This window comes from Vigna angularis, chromosome 10 (assembly GCF_016808095.1).
Source record: "Vigna angularis cultivar LongXiaoDou No.4 chromosome 10, ASM1680809v1, whole genome shotgun sequence".
Lineage (NCBI taxonomy): Eukaryota > Viridiplantae > Streptophyta > Magnoliopsida > Fabales > Fabaceae > Vigna > Vigna angularis.
In genome coordinates, this window is record NC_068979.1 from 29,970,821 (window position 1) to 29,995,415 (window position 24,595).

The window sequence follows — 24,595 nt, forward strand, 5'->3', positions numbered from 1 at the left end:
TCTTTCAAAAAAACTATAAAAATTTATTATTTTAAGATTTTTTTTTAAATATGTCAAATGAATCTCAAATGCTATCCTTACTCATTAACTTTTACTTCTTTTTAAGTAACTTACGACCAATTTTTTAACACGTAAGTTTGAAATTTAATATCTGCATGAGGGACAAATGCTTAAGTTTCTTTTTTAGTACTAATTCATCTTGTGATAGTAGGTGATTAAGAATAAGAAGATGCTATCAGAATTAGATGAAGCCCCATAATATTTCATAGAATTAGAATTCGTGGAGATGAACCCCTTAAGTGGTTACACAGAATCCAAGGACAAGAAGTTCAGTTTTTCACCAAAGACTCTTGGGAACCATAGCAAAAAGAAGGACAAATATGTTAATGGCATTGCAAACTCTTTTAGTTGTATCCAGCAATTGTTGGTGGAGGAGGTGAACTGTATGAGGAGCCATAGTGTGGTGGAAGGAAAACATCGTCCCATTTTGATGGTGGTGGGGAATACACTGGTGGTGGTGGTGGTGAAGAGACTGGAGGAGGAGGAGAGTAAACTGGTGGTGGGGAGTACACTGGTGGTGGTGGTGAGTACACTGGTGTTGGTGGTGGTGGGGAGGAAACTGGTGGAGGAGGAGAGTGCACTGGCGGTGGTGGAGAGTACACAGGTGGTGGTGGTGGTGGTGGAGAGGAAACTGGTGGTGGGGGAGAGAAAACTGGTGGAGGAGGGGAGTACACTGGTGGTGGTGGGGAGTACACTGGTGGTGGTGGTAGAGGTGGAGAGGAAACTGGTGGTGGGGGAGAGAAAACTGGTGGAGGAGGAGAGTACACTGGTGGTGGTGGGGAGGAAACTGGTGGAGGAGGAGAGTGAACTGGTGGTGGTGGGGAGGCAACTGGTGGTGGAGGGGAGGAAATTGGTGTTGGTGGTGGTGGGGAATAAACTGGTGGAGGTGGAGAGTTGACTGGTGGTGGTGGTGGGGAGTGAACTGGAGGAGGTGGTGAGAAAACAGGAGGTGGTGGTGGGGAGTGTACTGGTGGAGGTGGAGAGGAGACGGGAGGAGGAGGTGGTGAGAAAACGGGAGGTGGTGGGGAGTGAACAGGAGGAGGTGGAGGGGAGTGTACCGGTGGAGGTGGAGAGGAGACGAGAGGAGGTGGTGGGGAGTGTACCGGTGGAGGTGGAGAGGAGACAGGAGGAGGTGGTGGGGAGTGTACCGGTGGAGGTGGAGAGGAGACGGGAGGAGGTGGTGGGGAGTGAACCGGTGGAGGTGGAGAGGAGACAGGAGGAGGTGGTGAGGAGTGTACCGGTGGAGGTGGAGAGGAGACGGGAGGAGGTGGTGGGGAGTGAACTGGTGGAGGTGGAGAGGAGACAGGAGGAGGTGGTGGGGAGTGTACCGGTGGAGGTGGAGAGGAGACGGGAGGAGGTGGTGGGGAGTGAACTGGTGGAGGTGGAGAGGAGACGGGAGGAGGTGGTGGGGAGTGAACTGGTGGAGGTGGAGAGGAGACAGGAGGAGGTGGTGGGGAGTGTACCGGTGGAGGTGGTGAGGAAACGGGAGGTGGAGGAGAGTGAACTGGAGGAGGTGGTGGGGAGTGTACGGGAGGTGGTGGAGAATGAACTGGTGGTGGTGGTGGTGAATGTACAGGTGGTGAAGAGTGTACAACCTTTGGTGTCTCAGGTTTAGGAGATGGAGTTGGCTTTGGTGCATGGCTATGGCTATGGCTAGGGCTATGGCCATTCTCTTTGCCTTCTCCACAGTGCTTGTTGCAATCCACAGGGCGAGTTAGCACTGGCAAGCACTTCTTGGATGACTTCTGATCCTTCCTTCCAGACAAACAGTTGTATGAGTCATCCATAGCCACCAACGAATTGGGTGAAGGCACGCAACTCTGAGCTTCTCCATTGAAGTAGTTGTGAGAGAATGTGAAGTTCTTCAAGGAAGGAAGTTGGCACACAGTGTTAGACACATATCCACTGAGCTTGTTGTGCGAAATGTCTATCACCTCGACCTTCTTCAGTCCTGACAAGTTAGGAAGAGTCCCTTCAAACCCATTGTCGCTTAAATCCAAAACCGTCAGGTTTTCCATCTTTCCAACATCCTGTGGGAAGCATCCTCCGAGGCTGTTTCCTACGAACACAATCTCGTTCAAGTTCTTCATGTTTCCGAAAGAGCTCGGAATGCAGCCTTTGAAATTGTTGTAGGCAAAGGTGATGACCGAGGCGTTGGATTTTCCTATGGTGTCTGGAATGAGGGATGAGAAACGGTTGTTGTTCAAAAAGATTGCATCAAGATCCTTCTCAAAAAGCTCTGGGGGTAAGGGTCCTTCAAAGTCATTGAATCTGAGGTCCAGGTACTTCAAGTTCGGCCATGTGAGGACCACAGAAGGAAACCGACCAACAAAGCGATTGTTGCTGATGTCATACTCATGCACAAGTGTAAGATTCAGCAAGCTGTCTGGGATAACACCGCAGAATCTGTTGGAGTTAATGTGGAAAAGTGCAATATCTTCCAAGTGTCCCAATTCTTCTGGGAGGCTCCCAGCAATGTCTGCATTGTTCAGATCAATGCCAGCAACCACATTCAGGGTGGGATCATCAAGGGCAGGAGCACAATACACACCATTGTAAGAGCAAACATCTTCACCAACCCAGTTCCCGGTGATGTTCAAAGGGTCGGAGTGAATGGCCTTCTTCCATGCCTGAAAAGCAACATAGGCCTTCTTCAGTCTTTCATTTGTTTTTCTGGTTGGTGGTGGAGTAAGGGGTTCATCGTTTCGGAATTCTATTTCGGGTGCTGGGGCTGGGGCTAGTAGTGCGTCATCTTCAACATTAGTTGAATAAATTGGCTCAACGTGGATGATTTCAGGAAGAAGATGAGCACTTGAAAAGGTTGAAAAAAGAGAAAGAAAAATGAAAAGAAGGGCCTTGTTTGAACAATGGTGAGCCATATCTGACCCCCTTGGATGGCCCAAGGCTGAAGGTTGATGATGAGATCAATGAAGAATGCATTATATATAGATGTAGAAAACAAGGTTTTGTGAAAAATTATAGCTTCTTTCTAGCTTTATTTCCGAATAGTATGGATTCTCTCTAAACTATGACCACAAATTTTGAACGTTGCATGCATATTTAGAAAGCATGTACGTTGTGACGATGCTTAGATAATAATAATAAACTCATTGAATTGGTCCTTCTTCAACAAACTAATACTAATGTTGCATTAGTCTTTATATATACCTAATTAGGGTTATAGAAAAATGTAGGTATATATGGTATAACTCTTTGGCAAGGAGTATTGGTTTCACTAAACATATTTGTTAGTGACATTTTTATTATTCATATAGTTTATAAACAAATATAAATACTTTATGTTTTAAAGAATACCATATTTATTTTTCTATAAATAGATTAACTTATAAAAAAATTATAAATACTTTATGAATAAAGTAATTAATTTGAGAATAAATTAGAGAGGGAAAATGATACTTTATTTGAGAATGTTTTCCAGTTGGAAATTTTGTTAGAAGACTAAAATTATTTTCATTCAGGGAACCAGAGAGTATCTAGCAACAAAGTTGAAAAAAAGAATATATTCCAATTAAAAAGTAGCATAACTGTTGAAATAAAAGAGAAACAGTAATTAACGAACTCATATAGAGAGAAATATAAAATATAATTCTGAAAACTTTCAAGGAAAGTTTACTTAATTTTTACTCTTAATTATTAACTTACTCATGTAATTTTTAAAAAAAACTCTTTTTGTCTACTTTCTTAATTTTCGCTGCAAATTTGCCAACTTACCAATAAAATCAAGCTTACATTTTATCTATAACCCCTATTAGATATATAAAGACTAATGCAAAATTAGAGGATATATATTTTAAACGAAATAGGTACGGATAGTCATGTAACAGTGGCCACGATTGGTGTCGTTGACGACATCGGCACAATCTTTTCCTTCAAGGTTTCTCTCACCATCATGCTTCGTCGCCAGCACTGTATCTCCTATTCAAGCCTTCGTCTCACTGTGCCTTTCTGAGCCGCCGTAAACGTCAGGGTTGGAGACAAAAAATGTCCCTGACTGCATTTGCTTGAATGTTGTTATTCCCTTTGTCAAGGTTGCTATTCTCCGTAGCATTTTTAACATTTCCTTGGTCTTCGAACACCTCTCCATTTGCTTTAGTAGCACTTGGTTGTTTTTCATCTGGACTTGCTTTATCTTTCAAACTTCTTCCCAATAGGCACGAGTTTTGCTTAACCTATATCTAATCTTTTATTAAACCATACACCTTGTAAAAACTATGTTACTTAAAATAACAAACTTATACCTAAATACTTACTACACTACTTCTTTATATGTGATACTTTGTCTCATACTATGACAACACCAAACTTTATTTAAAAGTCTATACAACATCAAAAAAATGTTAAGAGATAGGAAGACATTCTTAGAATGTTTCCTTAATGCATGTTAAGAGATAGGAAGACATTCTTAGAATGTTTCCTTAATGCTTTTTTCTATGCAGAAGTCGTATACGTCACCTTCGTAAAAAGCACCATTGCTCTGATGTTATCGAGCACCTGACTTAATACTTGAAGATACATGCTTGCTTCGAAGTCAACTCTCTTTAAGCAACAAATCTTTCTCAAAGAAGGCTATATAAAGAGAACTAGATGAATATAAGAAGAAGAATTGATCATTAACTTATATCTTATTATTTTCTCTCTGAACTTCCATCGTGTCTAACGCTTTTTTTGTTTAATAAAAGATTTTACAAGTCTACAGATTTCATTATATTGAAAACATACTATCCTTGAGAACTTTGGTCTATACTTGTTTTTTCAAAACACATTTATTAATTAATGTTGAAACATGAGTGAATAACTCGTATATCCAAATTGATAGTTATAAACCAAAAGTGGTGAAACTCGTAATCTTTGAAAATATTAGTGGAATCCATTAAGAATTTTTAGGGAATAATTAGATATAGTTCATATTGAGTGAACCCGTATAAAAACAAGTTTGTTTTATTTTTTTATATACATTTTCCTAAAGACAACTAAAAATTTTGATGTATTTAACGTATATTTACGAACTTTTAAAAAAACTCTATTCAATTCTTCCATTTTAGAGTTTTTTTTTTCTGAGTTTCGTATCGTTATTCTCAGATATTCAAATTTAGAAGTAATCTAACTATTTTCTAAACAAATCATATCAAAAGACCACATGATAAGAAATCCATGCATAATGGTCTTATTAACAACATAACTTTCACCAACCAGAAAAAAAGGTTTTCACATCATCCTTGATGAAAAAGAATCCGATTCAAATGAAAACAAAAGTAGAAAAAGAAAAAAAAAAGAGAAAAACCATAAACTCAAACTTAAAAGGAGTAAAAAAACTAGAAACTCAAACTAAAAAAGATGTTTGGGAGATTAGTGTTCATTCCCAATAATAGGTCATTAAAAAAATATAATATTTTATCCAACAAACATGAAATAAAAAGACTGATGCACTATCACAGCTACCGAATCCCTGGTTTTACCTCCTCAATTGCAAAATTTTTTAAAAGATTTTGGTGATGCATTTCTTGCATCTCATAATATTCATAGTGAAAAAGGAGTAATGATAGAATTTTATAGAAAGTAGAATGAGAAACACATTCGATTTCATTATACTTTAGTTAAATTCTATACTTTTGATTTAAATTAAAAATTAATAAGAAAGCTTTTTATACGGAAGATAATAATAGATTGGTTGCTTTTTGTATACATATACGCTAAAATTTCTTTCTACACTAACAAATATTACAATGATTTTTTTCTAAAGGACATTTCTTATGGAATGAAAAGGACTGATATAGATGTTTATATAGTGTAGAAAACAACAATGAGAAATCCATTGAATTTCATTATACTCTAGATAAATTCCAAAATTTTAATTTAAATTTAAATTAATAAAAAAAGCCATAATTTATTATGGCAAGCTTATTAGTATAAGCTGATATAGAAATAGCCGACAAACTGAAACCGAACAAAGATAGCGAGGTTGTCGCTGTGAAATTGCCATGCCATATTTGAAAGTGGCAAGGTGTTCGCTTTTAGTTACAGAAGGAACACGATGGGTCCTCTAACGCCCACACCCATGATGGACATCATCAATGATCTCATTGAAGAGGCCAAGCTCCGTCTTCTCTGGTGGGCTCTTTGTATATTCGCCATTTCCTATTTCTTCACTCGTAAGTTATTCCTATTTCCATCATGTTCTTTTATTTACATTAACAATGATTCCTTGATGTTGTATCTGCTGCTTTTCTATCTATGGTTTGCTTCAAGACCCCAAATTTTGAGTCTTCGGTTGAAAACTTGGCATTTCCCATCTGGGTTTTGCCTTAAGATTTCAAATGTAGAGACGGTGATTCAGACTTGTCATTTTTCTTGGAGAAAAACTTAGATGCATGCATACCATTAAGTTCTTTTGGTGTGATAGTTCAATCAGAATTTGAGTTTGAACTTGGTAAGTTATGCTGATCTTCAATGGGAAGTTTTTATTACGCGGATTATTTAAGCAAAACTTCTATTCTGATAAGAGAACAACACTAAAAATACTCGTGGAATTGCATCTAATTTTTGTCATTTTTCCAGTGAAGTTTTACCTCAAAACTGCAAACTTAGAGTCTTTGATTGATACCTGTCATTTTCTTATCCGGTACTTGTTTTATCTATGTTTGTTATTTCATTATCGGGGTTATGTTCTTAAGACTGCCAGTTTTTATTTATTTGTTGTTGTAATTGTTTGCTCATCACAGATACAAGTAAATCTATGTGGATGAATCTTCCCATGTCCATTCTGTTTGTTGCTGCTCTGCGCATTCTTTTGAACAAGGTGGAATTCCGTTGGAAGGTTCAGCCACCAAGATTACAAACTTATTTATCTCATTTGGAGAAAAATCAGCTGCCTCTGAATGATGAACGACTCTCTTCTTCACCTCCCCCTCCCAAATGGAAGAAGATTGACTCTCCTGTTGTGGAGGCTGCCTTGAATGATTTCATTGATCTGATTTTGAAGGATTTCGTGATAAATATGTGGTATTCAGACCTTACTCCAGATATGGAGTTTCCTGAGCTGATACGAGACTTAATCATGGACGCTATTTCTGAAGTGTCAGTGAGGGTTAAAGAGATAAACCTTGTTGACTTGCTCATGAGGTACATGATTTACCCCTCTTTTATTATTCGGTCCCCTCTTTACCCCTCTTTAAATAAACAAAATCACTGGTTGTGTTATTTGTCATTTATAATTGTAGGGACATAGTTGATTTAGTAGGGGATCATATAGACCTTTTCAGAAGAAATCAAGATGCTATAGGTGTTGATGTCATGTTAACCTTATCTTCTGAGGAGAGGGATGAAAGATTGAAGTTTCATCTGTTGAATTCTAAGGAGCTTCATCCAGCTCTAATATCTCCAGAGAGTGAGTACAAGGTGTGGGTGGAGTGTCTAGATGTTGTCTAATTTTTACTTTCGCAAATTACATCTCATACCTCATTTGATGAGATTTTTCTTTCTTTAGGTTCTCCAGAGGCTAACGAGTGGATTATTAGCTACGGTACTGAGAAAACGAGAAGTTCAATGTCCTGTCATTCGATGTATAGCTCGGGAACTTTTAACTTGTTTGATATTGCAACCGATCATGAACTTGGCAAGCCCTGCGTAAGTTGAATTCTGTCTTAAATTTCACTTCCTTTAAGTCTTTCTTGTCAGGGAGGTGGACCTTAACAATTCATAACCTGTTGAAGAGTTTCATTTGCCAATATTTAATCTGAAATTCTTAAAGTTTGTCTGTTTTTAGGGGTGAGGTTTCTGATCAGACTTGATATATATGGGACATGAAAAACCTTCATAGTTCCTACCATGGTTTTGTTCTGGCTATCGGTTGATAAGTTTCAAGGTTGAAATAAGAAAGAGTAGATCGAAGTATGTGTTATTGGTACGTCCTGGCAGTAGCTAGTCAAAAAATTTGAAGATCATGACCGAGAGGATATATTATGGACTATAGGGTAGTAAGAGTTGGGTTGAAAAATCGCTCTTTAAGTATGCATAAGAAGAAGAATATAATGTGTTGTGCCCATGATCCCATCTAATAATTGTGCGTCCTTTTTGAAATAATAGATTTGGGTGTCCTATCAGTCATCTTACACAATTGTTGTATCAACGAGAAATGTCTAAATTAATGTGAATAACTTAACAAATGTAGATATGTTGACACAAGGATTTACATGTATACAACTTAACAAGTGACCAGCACAGCAAGTATCTAATAGCATAATTAAAATGGATGTGACCTTAGATAACTTGAGCTGAGAGAAAAGAGAGAATATGAGCAATGAAAGAAACTATTTATTGATTTCTGAACAGTTTGAAATATGTACATGATAGCTATTTATAAAAGTCAGGTTTCTGTTAATACTAACAGGAACTTACAGCTGTACATATAAAAGAAAGAAAAGTATAGTAAAGCATACACTGCTGTACAGAATACAAAAAACTGACTTAAAACAAGTCAACTATGATCAATTATCAACTATAGTATGCTAATAATATGTGCAGATCATATGTATGGAAAATTTATATGTTTAATAATACCATTGTGTACAACATAAATTTTAACTAATATTTACTATTTTGGAGGGCCCTCTTTGATGAATAAAATATGTCCCGCCTTTCAAATGTGGTTTTGTTTGTTTGGGAGACCGAGAATGAATGAAAGTACATGTTACCTATGTTAAACTCTCAAGTTGGCTAGTTTAATATCTAATTAAAAGCTTAAAATATATTGTCTATTAATCCAAGAAAAAAGATATTAGGCGTTATCTAGTGTAATCAATTGAAAACATTTTAATGCACAAGTATTGTACAGTGCCCCTTTGTATTGTCTCTGATTTTTGTAAAGATAGATGTGGTTTCCCACATTACAGATTGTCTTAGTGGGTTTTGGTTTTGTCTCCTCACTTTTGCACTTCTTTTATTGTATTAAGAATACTGCATATGATTGTACAGGTTGCACTGCTATCTTGGCTAGGATTGCAACCTGTATAGTGATGCAATAGCACTACTTCTTTTGATTAAAAGAAAAACCTGTCACTGGTTATTTAAAACTGAAATTTCAATGACATTTAACTAATTTATTCCAATTTCCATTAAAAATGTATTTCTCTTAATGATCAGGTATATCAATGAGCTGATTGAATCCCTTCTACTTGTCCTTAATGATGATGGTATAAATTGGATGGGGGTCTGTGAACATTCAGCCAATACAACTCATAATCATGGCCATTCTGGTACTGGGGGTGGACATGATAATCAGACATCCTCTGCTGATTGGGCACAAATGCTGGAGGCTGCAACTCAGAGAAGAACTGAAGTTCTTATGCCTGAGAATCTGGAGAACATGTGGGCAAGAGGAAGGAATTATAGACGAAAACAGCATAAAAGTACCAAAACCGGCTCTCAGGACCCTTCTGTGAAGTGTCCTGCTATTGATGCAATTCCAGAAGGAATGTGTGCAATGCATTATGTGGGTTCAGATCCACACCTAAATGTTGTAGGCACAAATAGGTCAGAGTCTTCACCAGATCCTGACAAGGAACTCTGTTCTGAAGTAGACCATCATGTTGATGAGGGGAAGGATATCAGGGATATCCCTTCTAAAAAATTTAAAGATCTAAAGAGATCCAACAGTGCTTCTCTCCTGGGAAATCAACCTCTTCTTAAGGTATGCTCCCCAAGGTCAGAGGTCCACAACCCTGAATCCGAGAAACATGGTGAGGGATATAGGGGAAAGAGTGGTTCTGAAATGGTTATGAGAAGAGACGGACATTTTCTTCCAAAGCTTCGGTGCCGGGTATGCACATTTGTTCGATATTGTTGCAACTTTTGATTTATGCTATGTAAAATGTAAGTCAACTCAGAACCTATATAACGCTCACTCTTACAAATTCGAAGGGATTCAAGCCGTGGTAGATGGGATATTTTTCTGTGGATGCTTTTATTTAGTTTGATTGTTGTCTACTTGCACACTACAGGTTATGGGAGCATATTTTGAGAAACTAGGATCCACTTCTTTTGCTGTATATTCAATTGCAGTGACTGATGGTCTAGAGAAAACTTGGTTTGTTAGAAGAAGGTAGAGGTTTTACTTTCATTCATTTATCGGAGCGCACAAGTTATGTTTGTTTGAATTTGGATGATTTCAGACAGATTTACTTGGGTTTATACTGGTTGTAAATTGTAATGTTTGGGTTTAATGTTTTAACCATACAGTAGTATATTAGGAACACTCAATGATTTTTTGTTAAACCATCTCTTTTCCCTATTTTGAAGTTTAAACCGACCTTTTAAGTTAGGGAATACATATGATAGTTCCAAAATTGCTTTGTTCCTTGTTTATATTTGTGCTTCAACATCACTGAACATTTTTTAGGTGATTTCAGATACAGGAATTTTGAGCGATTGCATCGACATCTAAAAGATATTCCCAATTATTTGCTACATTTGCCTCCTAAAAGGATATTTTCCTCAAGCATAGACGATGCATTTGTCTATCAGCGTTGCATTCAGTTTGATAAATATCTCCAGGTATTTTGAGTCACTTTCTACAATCCTCAATATTATTTGATGTGTTTTCTTAACATCTATATCTTTACATCAAATATACTGTCTTACTTCAGGATCTCCTATCAATAGCTAATATTGCTGAACAACATGAGGTGTGGGACTTTTTGAGTGTTTCCTCAAAGGTTTGTATCTGCTTCGTATTTCTCATCGTAACATTAGATAAGGACCATTATATCATTTTCTTATGGTCCATAAAGATGTGGAAAATGGCAATCTAAGCACCTTTTTCTTTCCTTTTTTTCACTTGAAGAACTACTCCTTTGGGAAATCTTCTTCAATGATGAGGACCCTGGCAGGTATATATCGATAAAACATTTAGGACTTTTTACATATTTGTTTAAGTGCTAGGTATATTATTTCATGCTACTGCTTTTGCCCAATATGCTAATATCTTGACTAAGGATCTGTTTGGAATAGGTCTTCATAAACACTTCTTGGAGAGAAATAAAAAGGAAAAATGAAATAAGTTTCTCTATAGGCTAAAATTATTTTGTGCATGTTGATAAATCTCACATCGGCTACCTCATTTGTTGGAGTGAGCAACCTTGCTTGGTGTCAATTAGTTTTATGATGAAATCTGACACTACATAAGTTAATTTATGGAAGTTACCTCGATTTAACTTTTCTAAGAGATCATTTTTAACTTTTGCATAAGTTAATTTTAGTTTTTGGAAAAGTTTATTTCGTCTATCCTTATTCTTCTCCTTGAAATGTGTAACAAATTATCTACTATTTGAGGCCCAATAGAGAGAATTAATATCCTTTTTCTTCTGTCTTTCAATAGGTAATATCACATTTTGGTAGAATAAAGTTTGTTAGGAATCTGTTTGAAGGTATGCATTTGTTATATATATGTTGCATCGTTCCACTATTATCAATGAAGAATCAGAATTGTTAATTTTACCTCTTTTAGTTGTAGAAGTAGTGATAGATTAGCATGGTCTCCTCTCACATACACTCTAAGACTTACCATGGCTGATAATGTGGGGGAGTATTAAGTATACTCCCAAGATACACTTGGTCTCACTGTATCCTTTTTCTTTTCAGTACATGTAACTTAACAAGCTATAGTCACTTAGGCACAGTTGGATCACAATTAAACATACTTTATAAATTGTAGAGTTGCATCTATAAACAATGTATTGTTTTATCTCAAGTCCCTAAACTCAGTAGTTATCATTTGTAGCTTGGTTCTTTTTAGCTCAAATTCCTAAACTCAATAATCATCATTTGTAGCTTAAGGAAACCTTCCTTGGTGGGTTTTCTTCTGTGGCTTAAGCTCTCAGGTGGCACTCTAGCCGGGGCAAGTTAGATTCTTCCAAAATGAATGCAAATCTTCTTCTTTTCATCAAAATGAAAATTTAACTCCTTGAATTCATGTGTTGCTGCAAAACAAGTAAAATTTGGATAGTTATCACAATTTTTATACATAATTAAAACAAGATAAGTGCTAATTAAGCATTGAAATTCACTAATATCAACCCCTTATCTGCCTATTCATCAGCTAGATATTAAAAATGCATTCTTACATGGTGAATTGCAAGAAGAAGTTTATATTGATGAACCCATTGATTTTCTTGCTCTCAACGATTCTCATCTTGTTTGTAAGCTTCAACGGTCTCTATAGTTTGAAGCAATCTCCTCGGGTTTGGTTTGGTCATTTCAGTTCTGTCTTGATACAGTTCGGCATTTCCACTTCTATGGCTTGTTTCCAGTTTTTATCACTCAATGCCTCTGATAAAGAGGTAGGTGTGGTTGTGATGTTTAGGCTTGTAAGGAAGGCTTTATGGGTAGGTGAGAAGTTTTTAAAGGATAGGTAATTGGCTAGAGGATATAGCGGCTTGGTGGTACATTTCCTAGTCTCCTTCATTTTGATTGCTTCAAATTCTCTTCTCAGGTTCAGCACCTTCATCCTCCTAGTTCTTTCACTACCTTGCAACTCCTCCTTGAGCTTGTCCCAAACCTCTTTTGCTATCTCGAGCTTCAATATCTTGATAAAAACATCATGGTTTACTGCTGGATGCATAATGGCAAATGCTCTGCCTTCCTTTGCAACTTCACCATGGAATCTTATTTGAGCCACTGTTGGGTTGTCTGGTAAAGGAGCTGGATTAGTTCCATTTTCCACCACTTCCCAGTGAGTTTGAGCTCTCAAAAAAGTTCTCATTTTTGCATCCCACAAATCATAATTTTCTCCTACAAAAATAGGACGTGGAGGTAAAGAACTGCTGCTTGATGCCATCCTTTCGTGTGTGTTTTTTCTTTTCTGGTTTGTGTACGACTTTCCCATGGGTTTTCATTCCCGCACAGCCCATCAAAAATCAATGGGCTCTTGATACCATGTTATGAAATTAGAAAAAAAACATAAAGGTTGTAAAACCAGATAGAAAACAGAGAAAAGAGTTTTTCTTGTGAAGATAGACGATGGAAGAAGGGAGACAGAATCTTTTTCAATATTCTGAGTGCAGTAGCTTATGTGTTACAAAATGTTTCTCATTAATTCATGAGAGAGATGTAAATTTGCAAAAAATAAATGCTACCATTCATTCTCTCCTAACCACTGTCTAAACAACCAACTTTCACACAAAACATGGTTCATAATTAATTTCAAGGTAATAAGACTTAACAAACAAGAAAAAAAAAGATCTTAGAGTATCTAAAAAAGTCTTATTTTCTGACAGTTACATCTAATAACTTTAATAACAGAAATATAATAAACTGAATCGGAAATATCTAACACCAACATTTAAGCATAAGTTGTTGAACTTAATTGTTATTAGTAAAGGTTTTTCCATGTATAGATTTTTCTTCTGTTTTCTGTTTTATTTTTCTTGTGCCCCATGATTTATTGCACCCCTATCTACTAGTTAGAGGATGAGAAATAGAGAATTAGCACTTGCAGGTAAGGACATAAGAGAACAAAATGGGACATACTCAAGTGCTGTATAAATGAATGCTTATGTTACAATTGCAAATGAGGAGAGGGAAGAAATTTGATTTGCGGAGTGATGTAAATGTGAGGAACAGCTAGTAGTAATTAAGCAAGAAAATGTCTCTAGGTTTTTGGCCCTTTGGAAAGGGAGGTTAGTTAACCAGTAACGATCTACTGGTGTTTCTATCTTTTTTTTCTGTTTCTGTTTAATTAAGGAATTTTACATATTCTTACAAGCTTTATTCCAGTTTTTTCTGTTATTAGTAAATGAGTTCCTGCCATAATGCTCAATTTTTTTATACTGGCAGTCAATGTAGATGATGCTGTGGATGATATTGTACGGCAGTTTAAAGGTGTTTCAGATGGTTTAATTCGAAAAGTTGTTGGTTCATCATCCCCTACTACTGAAGTTTCTTCCACGTCGACCAATCAAAACATGTCCTGGAGCATGGATGAGATGGATAAAAGTGTTCCAAGGCAGACTACTGCAGAGTCCGTGTTAAGCTCTGATAATGAGGAAGGTGAAAAGGAAGTTAATTTTGGTCATGAAAATATTGATAAAGAAGCAGAAGATAATGAGTCGAATTCTGACAATGAATTTAGCTTAAAGGAAGATTCACAACTGCTAACAAACCATGGTAATGAATGTACTAACTTGGATCTAGATAGAAAACATGATGTAGCAATGGAAGCTAAGGTTGGAAAGGATGTTTCAGCTACAACTTTCAATCCAATTCCTGATAATATGGAGGATCCAGTTGGAGTTCCACCAGAGGTCTGTAGTCAGCTGGATTTGATCTTCTTTTTGTTTTGCATATCACACTTGTTGATTGAGATATTTGGTTTGCGGTTACTTATTGATGCATGTTTAAGTTATGCATTTGCTGCTTATTCTCTTTGGGGTCATGCCTACATGGTAAAGTTGGGGGGTCACCTTTAGATTAATGATTATAGTGAAAACTGTACAACATTACTGTACTAGTGTTGGTCTTTATCTTCCTTTAAGGGAAAAAGAAGGAGAATGACTCCTCCTTCCAATAATACAGGAGGAAGAAAAAAAAATCTGTTTTTGCTTTCATCATAATATTTGTTTTCCTTGCTAATTTTGCTTCATTGTTTTTGCTTTCTTCTCCACCACAAGAGTGTGATTCTTGATTACTGAACCTTCTTTACTTCTACTTTGTGAATTGAAGAATTGTAATTAACCACCATCACACTCAAAACTGCTGATCTTTGAATCAGTTCCCCCTTCTATGCTTCTATTAAAGGTGGTTACTTCTGCATTTCTTGCCCAAGAACTAGCCTTTGCTTCAATACATTTTGACCCAATTCCCTTCATTCTATTTTTGTATTGCTTGGTCAAATATTAATCACCCCCTTCATTCAATGTCTTGAGCAACATGTGTTTTAGCTTTGAAATGTACTCTCTTTCAAGAACACCATCAGAGTCTCAATTCAAGTTCCATCTCAGCTTGCTCTTGCTTCAAGGTAGTCAATCTTTCAAAGATGTGGCTACCATAGATATCTCCCGATTTTCTGATCAAATATGTGGAAAATGATTCCTCATTGGAATTTGGGTTCTCTTGGCACTAATAACCAACCAACGAATTGTCACATCCTCCATGCTTGGGAATGCATATTACAACTTACGAAATGAATGAATTTCTTGTTTCTCAATTTTTTGGCCTAGCAATCCTCCCAATTGGATCTACCTCCACAAACACTAGCAGCTTCCCCTTTGCCCAAATTATCTGTATCAACGACTCTTCCCCAAAGATTCGCAGGATATACCAATTTGTTAGGAACCAATAATTGAAATGAGAAAGGAAACAAATTAAAAGAACAAGAAATAGTACAACATTCTTACCCCCAAGGGTTTCCCCTTCACTGAGGATTTATCCTTTCACCCAAAGAGCCAATGCTCAATTTCTAAAGAGAACCAATTTAAATTTCTCCTATCCTCCTACCTCTACTTGTACCAACTGTCCCACTAACTAACTAATTAACTAACTAACCCATTAATATTACATCTATCTTAACTAATTTCTCCTTCTCCTTATATCCTAAGAGCAACCACTATCTAGCATCTTAGTTTTTGCATACCCTCTCAAGTTTTTGAACCTCAATAAGCCTATTTTTTTACGGAATCTCTTAGAAAGTAGTGGTGGAGCCTAGTTCAATCCCACAACCAATTTTTAAGGTGAGAACTTCCCAAGCTTTATAAACTTTATTTAGGCCAACTTAAGGTTGCAAATAAGGTGGGTTAGGGGTTTTTGCAATTGAAACAACTTTCCATCACTCCTCATGACACCAGGGTTACCTAGCGTGGATTTGGCAAATGCTAATGACTCAACAATGAACCTAGGATAAACTTTGATAACATCTTAGAAAGTATTTTAAAATTTAACTTAACCCCATCGAACAAACTTTTAAAGTGAGAACATCCCAAACTTTAAAAGTTCTGTTTAAGCCACATCCCTAGTGGATATGGGACGAAACCACCACCCACCATTGAGGTTGCAGTTTTGGTAATCTCTAAAGATGCTGTAAATATGGTGGGTTAGGGATGTCCATAATTAAGACAATTTTCCTATAGAATCTTTATATAGGATGCTATTTCCAATAATTTTTTATTGTTAAATAAAGATGATAACTGTGGTCAAACAATTGTGTGCTCTGAGAAAATATTTGGGAGCCCTACATTGTTCTAAAGGAAGGAACCGTTTTTTGTGAACCAGAACAAAGCAAGACAAAAGTCTTGTGACTCTGCCAAACAGGATCTTGACATCCATTCTTTGATGATTACTTTCTTTTTGTTAAATAAACTTGTCGGATTGGACCCTATACTCATTATAGAGAATATGCAGATACATTCCTACATTGAAAGGTTTTTGAATGCTCATTATTTAGATTGCTTAATTGATCCCTATAATATCAAAATTCTTCAATCAAGGCCCCATGGTTACTAGTTTTCCAACTTGAAGCATCCAATTAATTTGTTTTTTGAAATTAGAAGAATATGAAGAGTTTTTATATAGTTGTTATAAGTTAAAAGAGGAAAATTATTAGATTAGCATAAGTTCAGTCTTTTAATTTGAATTCATGAATTCATCCTTCACTAACACAATATAAGGGTGCTCTGGCAATAAGGACTGAATTAGAAAATTTTGAAACTATAATGACCTAATTACAAACTTCATGGGACCCATTTGGATATTTTCAAAAAGTACAGCCACTGGATCAATTTAACCTTTCCGTTTGTTGGTTTGGAAGACAATATTAACCTTCGTAATATTAACCATTTTTGCAGTGGACCCCACCTAATGTGACTGTCCCTATTTTGAATTTGGTTGACAATGTATTTCAGCTTAAGAAAAGAGGCTGGTTAAGGTATAGTAATCTTTCTGGTCTTCCTATATTTCCAAGGTGACTGTTATTGTTTGTATATTACCTAAAAGCTTTTTTAATTTTATGAAATTAGTAGAATCTTCGAATGGTTTTGTGCTTAATGTGTTTTTTCTACTTTGTGAGTTATTTAAGATATGGAACTTTGCATGTTTGGAGATGTTGAACTTAGATTTAAGAATTGAGGGACAGAATAGAGACTTTTAATGATCCTCAAGCACAAATCCTTATTTATACTAACAATAATCTAACAAAATATGGAAACTAATCCAAAAGAAAAATTTAACATATGACCAAGATATTTTGGATATCTTCATATATTCTAACACTCCCCTCCCTCAAGTTAAAGTTTACCGAGTTTTAGACTTTATTCTATCAAGAAATTTTAGGAAGTTTTAGATTTTATTCTTTTTGGTTTTCACTTTGTATATTGACCATATTTTGATTTTATTACTAGCATATCAATCCCACAATCTCTAGGGATTTGTTTCCTAGATTAGGTTGTGCTTGTTTCCTAAATTATCCAATCGATGTATGCATATATATCATATGTGTGTAATGAGACTGAATAAGAGAGAAATTATTTTCTTATAATTTTGAGATGCTATCAAAGATCTTCTTGATCTTTGGGAGTTATAACACCTACTGTGAGTTATCTCTTAAGGGTGGAAAACATGTCTAGGGAGTGTGTTGAGTATTTTGTTTCAGACAGGTTCTGTACTGTGTATAAGGAAATTTCTTCCCTTGAATGTAGTTGAATGTTTCTGTTTTTCATTTCAAATAAAACATTTACTACCTTGCTGGTGTAATTTCAGTGTCGTGATTCTTAATCTGAAAAAGTATTTAGGTTCCTTGTCACCAAGAAAGCTAACACGTGTACTCCTTCAAGTCTTATAACCAGTAATTAGATTCCAAATTTTGGTTGATTGGATTTTACTGAGAAATATATGAACTGCGGTGATGCTGTTGATTAATTTCCAGGATGCTAGGTTACTACTTCTAGTTGCCCTTTCTGTTGATGCAGAAGACAGGTCTTTTGGATTTCAAAACAGATATTACAGGTGGTGATGGAAGATGCTATTGATGATTGGATCCTAAGTGAGATTCATTGGCTTCGCAGAGAGGACACCATTGCCCAAGGGATTCGGTGGGTCCAAGATGTAAGAATTGATCCAAATTTTTAAACACTTTGTTGGGACATTGTATGCTTACCTAGAGTGCTTCTATGCAAAATAACTAGATCACACCCAACCACAGCAATCCTCAATTCAATATGCACATCTAAAGTACTGTATTGTTTTAGTGGCTGTTTGTTAATAGATAGTTGACAAAAATTTGTCTTCAACTCGACCGAGAAGCCATAGAGATAATATTGTACCATACAAGAAAAAGGACAACAGTTGCACTTAAAATTCTGAAATTTGGACCTAGCTAAAGAAATCAGAGCAGTGCATAAGATACGTAACGCTAGCTATACTTTATTTACTCCCTCTAAAGTTCTAAAACTAATCAAATGAAACTGCTTCAAGTTGAGAGCAAACCAAATATTCATCAATCAATTCCTACTTCGAATATAGGTGGTTTCTAGTAGACATGCAAGATTGGAAAGTTTTTTTTGGATTAAAGTCATTGTTTGCTCTTGTTTTTGCAGTTTTTGTTTTGTGCTCTTTTAATTTTGACTTTTTGTGTAATCTTATCCTCCTTTTATAGTTTTATTTCAATAATTTCTGATATAAAAGTAAAATAAAAAAAACAGAAGGGGGGAAAATTCTGTAAATCTGTCTAACCTATTAGCTTAGTATCCTAGGCCCATTATTTTGTTTACAGACCAAAAGAAAAAATTATAAAGTAGTAGTCAATAGGTTGTGCTAATGTTTCTTGTTGTCTGCAAAATGTTTGCAGATCCTCTGGCCTGGTGGTACATTTTTTTTAAGAATACAGACCCCTCAGGTGTTCATTGGCGGCAGTGCATATGATCAAAAGCCTTTACCAAGCATAAGTGAATCTGGTGGAAGCAAGATGACCAAATCACAGTCAGGATCTTTTGAGCTACAGCTTGAGGCTATTCGTAGAGCAAGTGATTTGAAGAAACTTCTCTTTGGTTAGTTGTATTTTCTTTGGCATCGTAAAGTAGTTCATATAAATGGATTGGTGAATATTCTTTCTCTTTTGAACTTTATTTAAATTTCTCTCTTTTATATCTTTATCCTAAAGGAATTTAGAAGCTTTGATTATGTAGTACTCAAAAGATACCAGCTTCCAAAAATTATGATTCCATTTTTGTTAATTTGAGATTAACTTTACTGTGTCTTTGAACAAAAAATTCCGTCAGCAGCGTTACATATAAGAGAGACCAAGACATTACTTCTAATCCAAAACGACAATGAATGAGTTTAAAAGTCTTCTTTAATGTAGGACACTAAGTCACACTTGGAATCCTAATATTAGCATTCTAGGAACTCTTCTCTAAACAAAAAATTATTTTATCTTTTCTTTTAGTTTTTATTTTCTATCTTTTGGTTTTAATCTTTTACTTATTTGTTAATTTTCTTTCTCTATTATGGTTTGTTAGTTCTTCTTGGTATGACCAAAATATTTTATTCCAATTTATTAAATGAAAATTTTGAATTTCTATGAAGTAAACACCTGAAAAGGAGAATTATTTTATTATTGTCATTCATACCTATTACATTTTCCTTACACCTATTTGTAACAATCTATTCTTTCAAAAATGAGGAAATAAGAAAATTAATATACTGAAAAATAAACTAGAAGATTCTAAGGATATTTTCTTAATTAAGAAGATTTTCCTCTAATTACAACATAAACACACACACACACATATATATATATATATATATATATATATATATATATATATATATATATATATATAATTTTATTTATATAGTAAAAGAGTTTTCAGGCCACTAGTATAGTTTTTTGTCATTTGAAAGTGCTATTGATGAATGAGAAGTACCGTTTCTCCAACCATCAAAATATGTAAGAGGAATAAGGTAATGGTGGAGCATTACTAATTAGTTGAAATTCATTATCTAGTGCAGTATTCATACTTTATGTACCTGTTGGAGGAAAGGTTGCAGGAAAGATGCCATACCATAATATAAACATTGGTCTTTTCATCTATTCTCTACACTTTTATTTGCTATGTCTCTATTTTCTATTTTCTATTACTGGTCCTTGTAACCTTTAAATTTGAAGTAAACATTTTCCTTCCTAGACTTTGATAATAGCTGCCTCCATTTTTTCAGATGGAGCTCCAGCAGCTTTAGTTGGCTTAATTGGTCAGAAGCAGTACAAACGTTGTGCCAGTGATATATATTACTTTACTCAGGTTAAAGTTCTTTTCCATTGATGTATTGACTCTTTCTTCTGTTTGTGTCATTTTTTCTAGTCACAATTTATGTTTCTTCTGAACTGACAATTGTTGCATCCTATTTCATTGTAGTCTTCTATATGTGTGAAGCAACTTGCTTATGCAATACTTGAACTTCTACTTATTTCCATCTTTCCTGAGTTGCGGAGTGTTGTCATTAGTGTTCATGAGAACAACCTGTATAGAGTTCCTTAACAGCCATCAACTTATGTTCAAGATCTGTTCATGAGATTGTCATGGCTAGGAGTCATTTTAAAAGCATGAACAAGAGTCATAGTTGATGGATTTTTCTTCCCACTTGGTAGATTAGGGAATATTTTTGTAAACATAGTGTGTACAAAAGCATTCTTTTTTGTGGAAAACTCACTATGCTTTCTCAGTGCATGACTCATTCCACAGAGATTTTGTATGTCACAGAATCATGAAATGTAGTGGTGAAGATTAGATCATTCCATGCTGGTTTTTTTATGTTACAAGAAATAAAGATACAAAATACGTACATAATAAGACCACCATGTTTTCATTAATTTTATTTTTTGTGTTTCTATCATACTATGAAACTAGTACTTTACTGAATGAAGTTCATCATTTCTTTATTCATCTTCTAATTAATATTTGTTTTCTTTTTTGTCATTTTATTTTCTTAATTATTTATTTATTATGTCGGTATTAATCTTGAAAAAATCCCACTTTAGTCTCTTAAGTTATTGTTTTAAGGTGAAATTTCAATTTTTTTTAAATGTATATAACCAATATTTTACGATTCATATAACAAATATCAAATAATTTTATGTTAGTTTTTATCAAGGTAAATATGGATTATAATTAAATAATAAAAAAGTTAACCGTGGAATTTAGTAATAACGATGGATGTAGACTTATAGAGTTTATTTTTTATATAGCTTACCATTTAATATATGGTTTTATTAACCATATGCTGAGAGAAAGTGTTAATATAGACTAAAAGTGGGACTTTTTTAAGATTAAAACCAACATAATAAATAAATAATTAAGCAAATAAAATGAAAAACGGAGCTCATTTTACATAAAATTTGTAACGTTAAATTTTTACTTATTAAAGAATGAAATTACAAAATTAGAATGTTAGCAATTATAAATATTTTTTCAAAACTGATAAATGAATATTTATTTAATTAATTTTTAATAAAATTAAAAAATTTAAATAAATTGAGATTTGATACTAATTAAAATTTACTCTCTCTCTCATGCATCCCAACATCTCTTCTTTCTCTAGCACTCTGCCACATGACTAGGCGTTTCATCACAGCCCTACACATCTACGGATACTCTCTCTCTTCATATATCTCCAACATCTCGTCTGATTCTTATGAACATCAATTGACGTATTAATGATTTGGTTTTATTTTTAATGATGATGAAAGACGCAGTCGTTATGTTTGAAGAAAGACTCACCAAATTAAACTGTGTTTTTCTTTTTGTTTGGTTCCTCTTGAAAGAATGAAGAAGCCTCCAACTCAGACCTGTTCATCCGCTTTTTCCAGTTTTAATTTCCTTTCCGCCTTCTTTCTCTCTTCTTTGTATCGCCACCTCATCCTTATTAAGCGCAACTAGCACTATGGAAGCAGTATTTCAGAATCAAGGTTCTTTCCCTTTTGGTTTTACTGTCTGGTTTAGGGAAAAAAGCTTTTTTTTTTTCTGTTGTTGAATTTGGGTTGGGTTTTGAGTTTAATGGATGATGATGGATTTGCTTGGTGGATGGTTTTATTTCCAACGTTCATGAGAGTAAAATAAGTTATTATTGGGACACCAACTTTAAAGTGACAAATTATTGAGTCTTTTTTTACTGTAAGAACCTACTTTCAAAATTCATAAATAGCTTAGACATCAACTGAGTAATTTTTATGATGCTACCACTAACTATGGTTTGAATAAAGTACATATACACATCCTTACCCCACACAAACATAGAACCTTTTTCAAAGATTTGAACTGTGACCTTTATTTAGGTCACAATGCAGCAACTCTTAAGCTTCATTTTCAATTTAATGTATAAAACAAAGGAAAGTAATCAAAACAGCATTGATAAAAAAAACCATGTTTTCGATTTTGGTTTACTTTGTTGAACTTGAGTTTTCAAAGGCAGAGGCACGAGCTTCTGGCAGTAGTCAAACTGAAAAGTTTCACTTTGTTTCTCTGAATTTGAAACAACTAGAATATGGTGATTGTTGTGCATGCAATGTTCCACTGAAAATAAGTGTCAAGAGATAATTCAAAATTTCTTATAAATATGTTTTGTTGTTGACTCTGTAACTAAAACTGAAATTTCGTGTATAAAAATATTTTTCTTTTCTGTGTTTTCCAACGCAGATGAGTAACACTAGTATTAGGTAAATAAAATTTGTGGATTTTGCAGGATATGGGAAACTTTCCTTATTATTCTGGGTAGTTTATACTGCCTGGGTTTCTCCCTTCGAATTCAGATTCTTGAAGAAGCCAGAACCACCGCTTTCCAACAACCACGGGTAAGGGCAATGTCGTAAATATCTTTCCGTTCTCCATTTTCTCTTTTCCCCCATTTTCTCAGTAATTTACTTTCGTTTTTTCAGGAACTTAACGACACTGATCGAATTGCGTTTTCTCTTTTTTGTTGTGGCTATCAAGTATCGAACAGCACATGGCGAGCGCGGTAGATGCCTCGGGAAATCCAATCCCATCGTCGTCGGTGTTGATGGCATCATGGAAGCACATTGGGATCCGGTGCCACTCTGAGAACTTGGATTTTCTAAAGTGCAAGAAGAAGGATCGTAACCCGAAAAGTGTCTTGAAAAGGGTTTTGGCTCAAGGTGGTACAATAAGCGAACTCATCTTAGCCGATCTGCGAATGAGCCTAGTTTAACAACTATCTTTATATGAACAAAATGGATTAGGAACGAACACTTACTTTAGTGCTTCACTCACCACATCAATGGGAGCGTGAGTGAGAGGAAGGAGAACAAAAGGGGGGACATAGTGATGGAGAACGAGATGAGGCGGGGACGGAGGTGCTGGGTGGTGAAGAGAGCAGGGAAGATTGACACGTTTAAAAAAAAAATATGATCAGAGTTTTGGAGAGAAACGAAAACCGAAATCGCGTAAGGACTGGAAACATGAAAATATTATTAGAAAAAAAGGGAAAGAAAAAAAGAAAGACATGAGAGATATCATGATCAAATTATATTGTATACACATATAATTACAAAAAAGCATGTAAAAATTATTGACGATTAAAAATACATCAATTATTTACTCACAAAAATCATTTTAAATTTTCAACTTTATATACCTAAAACAGACATTCTTTAGCTTTTTAAAAAATTAATCATTAATCAACCTTCTCACGTTCTAAAAGAGGTTTCTAAAACTCAATTTTTAGAAGTCTTTGAAGAATTTAATATTAATTTTCTTTGACCTACATTATCAGGTTTCTTATAGCTTGACTGATAAGTATTATAATTTTCCTTCTCATCAATCATTTTAGGACATTTAGGATCAATATTATAATTTTCTTTCTCATCAAACATATTAGTACATTTAGAAACTAATTTTAATTTCTTTGCAAATCGAATTTCCTTAAGCATCAAAGGTGTAACACCTTTCTCGGAGTGTCACTCTTTTATTTTTTTCAAAATATCCATTTACTGAGGAAAATTACATTTGATACCATCACTAATTAGTGAATTCAAAATCTTTATAACAAAAAAACGGTTAAAAATGCAACTCATCAATAACATTGTTCCATGATATATTTCAAAATCCCAAAAGTTGTCTAGCTGACTTCTTGCTTTAAACAACTTCAATATCACTTGTAATATCATATGCTCTCATATAATAAAACGAGTTATACCATGATCACACAAACACAAACAAACAAGAGTGAGTTAACCAACAAGAGTTAATGAACATATACCAAAGTCATACTCACTCACACTGCCCAATCAATCATTATATTTCACGCATTTCAACCTCCTCCATGAAATTATCATATTGTATTATCACCACTATAGTAATACTCAACAATTATGTCTTTCTCCCATACTCAACAACACACATTTTCACACCTAGAACTATGCATATGCATCACGATAACACATAAAACATCATGCCAATACATTCAAGCAACTCGACAAACACCAACGACAACATGGCAATAAATTAAATAACCTAGATTCATG

General features: G+C 35.0%; 2 protein-coding genes and 1 long non-coding RNA gene across 6 annotated transcripts; 1 reads left to right on the plus strand and 2 right to left on the minus strand.

The window, feature by feature from the left end:
• Positions 1-257: 257 nt before the first annotated feature.
• Positions 258-2,954, minus strand: LOC108335000 (leucine-rich repeat extensin-like protein 3). The gene has a single exon (XM_052869005.1). The coding sequence runs from the start codon at positions 2,937-2,939 to the stop codon at positions 405-407; it is 2,535 nt and encodes an 844-aa protein (XP_052724965.1). The 5' UTR covers positions 2,940-2,954; the 3' UTR covers positions 258-404.
• Positions 2,955-6,034: 3,080 nt separating this feature from the next.
• LOC108334679 (uncharacterized) lies at positions 6,035-20,854 on the plus strand. 3 transcript variants are annotated; one of them, XR_008245497.1, is made up of 16 exons: positions 6,035-6,230; positions 6,801-7,200; positions 7,299-7,476; positions 7,565-7,704; positions 9,220-9,895; positions 10,077-10,177; positions 10,485-10,629; positions 10,722-10,790; positions 10,919-10,964; positions 13,909-14,375; positions 16,911-16,990; positions 18,030-18,165; positions 18,908-19,106; positions 20,066-20,139; positions 20,278-20,360; positions 20,475-20,518. XR_008245497.1 is itself a non-coding variant. In XM_017570581.2 (16 exons), the coding sequence occupies exons 1-16, from the start codon at positions 6,113-6,115 to the stop codon at positions 20,595-20,597; spliced, it is 3,030 nt and encodes a 1,009-aa protein (XP_017426070.1). In that variant the 5' UTR covers positions 6,035-6,112; the 3' UTR covers positions 20,598-20,854. The 3 variants fall into 3 exon arrangements, 2 of the variants coding, with proteins under 2 accessions (XP_017426070.1, XP_017426071.1); XM_017570581.2 differs by having other exon boundaries at positions 20,071-20,139; positions 20,475-20,854; XM_017570582.2 differs by lacking the exon at positions 20,066-20,139 and having other exon boundaries at positions 20,475-20,854.
• On the minus strand, positions 11,700-23,580 carry LOC128194183 (uncharacterized). 2 transcript variants are annotated; one of them, XR_008245499.1, is made up of 4 exons: positions 23,326-23,580; positions 21,837-23,259; positions 12,198-12,864; positions 11,700-12,053 (listed from the first exon to the last, which is right to left on the minus strand). It is a non-coding gene; the product is annotated as an uncharacterized LOC128194183 (long non-coding RNA). The 2 variants fall into 2 exon arrangements; XR_008245498.1 differs by having other exon boundaries at positions 12,198-12,999.
• Between the last annotated feature and the right edge of the window lie 1,015 nt (positions 23,581-24,595).

What these genes read in the sequence shown, in the direction of transcription:
- LOC108335000 (XM_052869005.1), bottom strand. Translation starts at nt 2,939, where the DNA reads ATGGCTCACCATTGTTCAAACAAGGCCCTTCTTTTCATTTTTCTTTCT.
- LOC108334679 (XM_017570581.2), top strand. Translation starts at nt 6,113, where the DNA reads ATGGGTCCTCTAACGCCCACACCCATGATGGACATCATCAATGATCTC. An exon ending in ATGAACTTGGCAAGCCCTGC is followed by an intron (nt 7,705 to 9,219) that starts GTAAGTTGAATT and finishes CTTAATGATCAG; the next exon opens with GTATATCAATGAGCTGATTG. An exon ending in TTTGAAGAAACTTCTCTTTG is followed by an intron (nt 19,107 to 20,070) that starts GTTAGTTGTATT and finishes TATCTAGTGCAG; the next exon opens with TATTCATACTTTATGTACCT.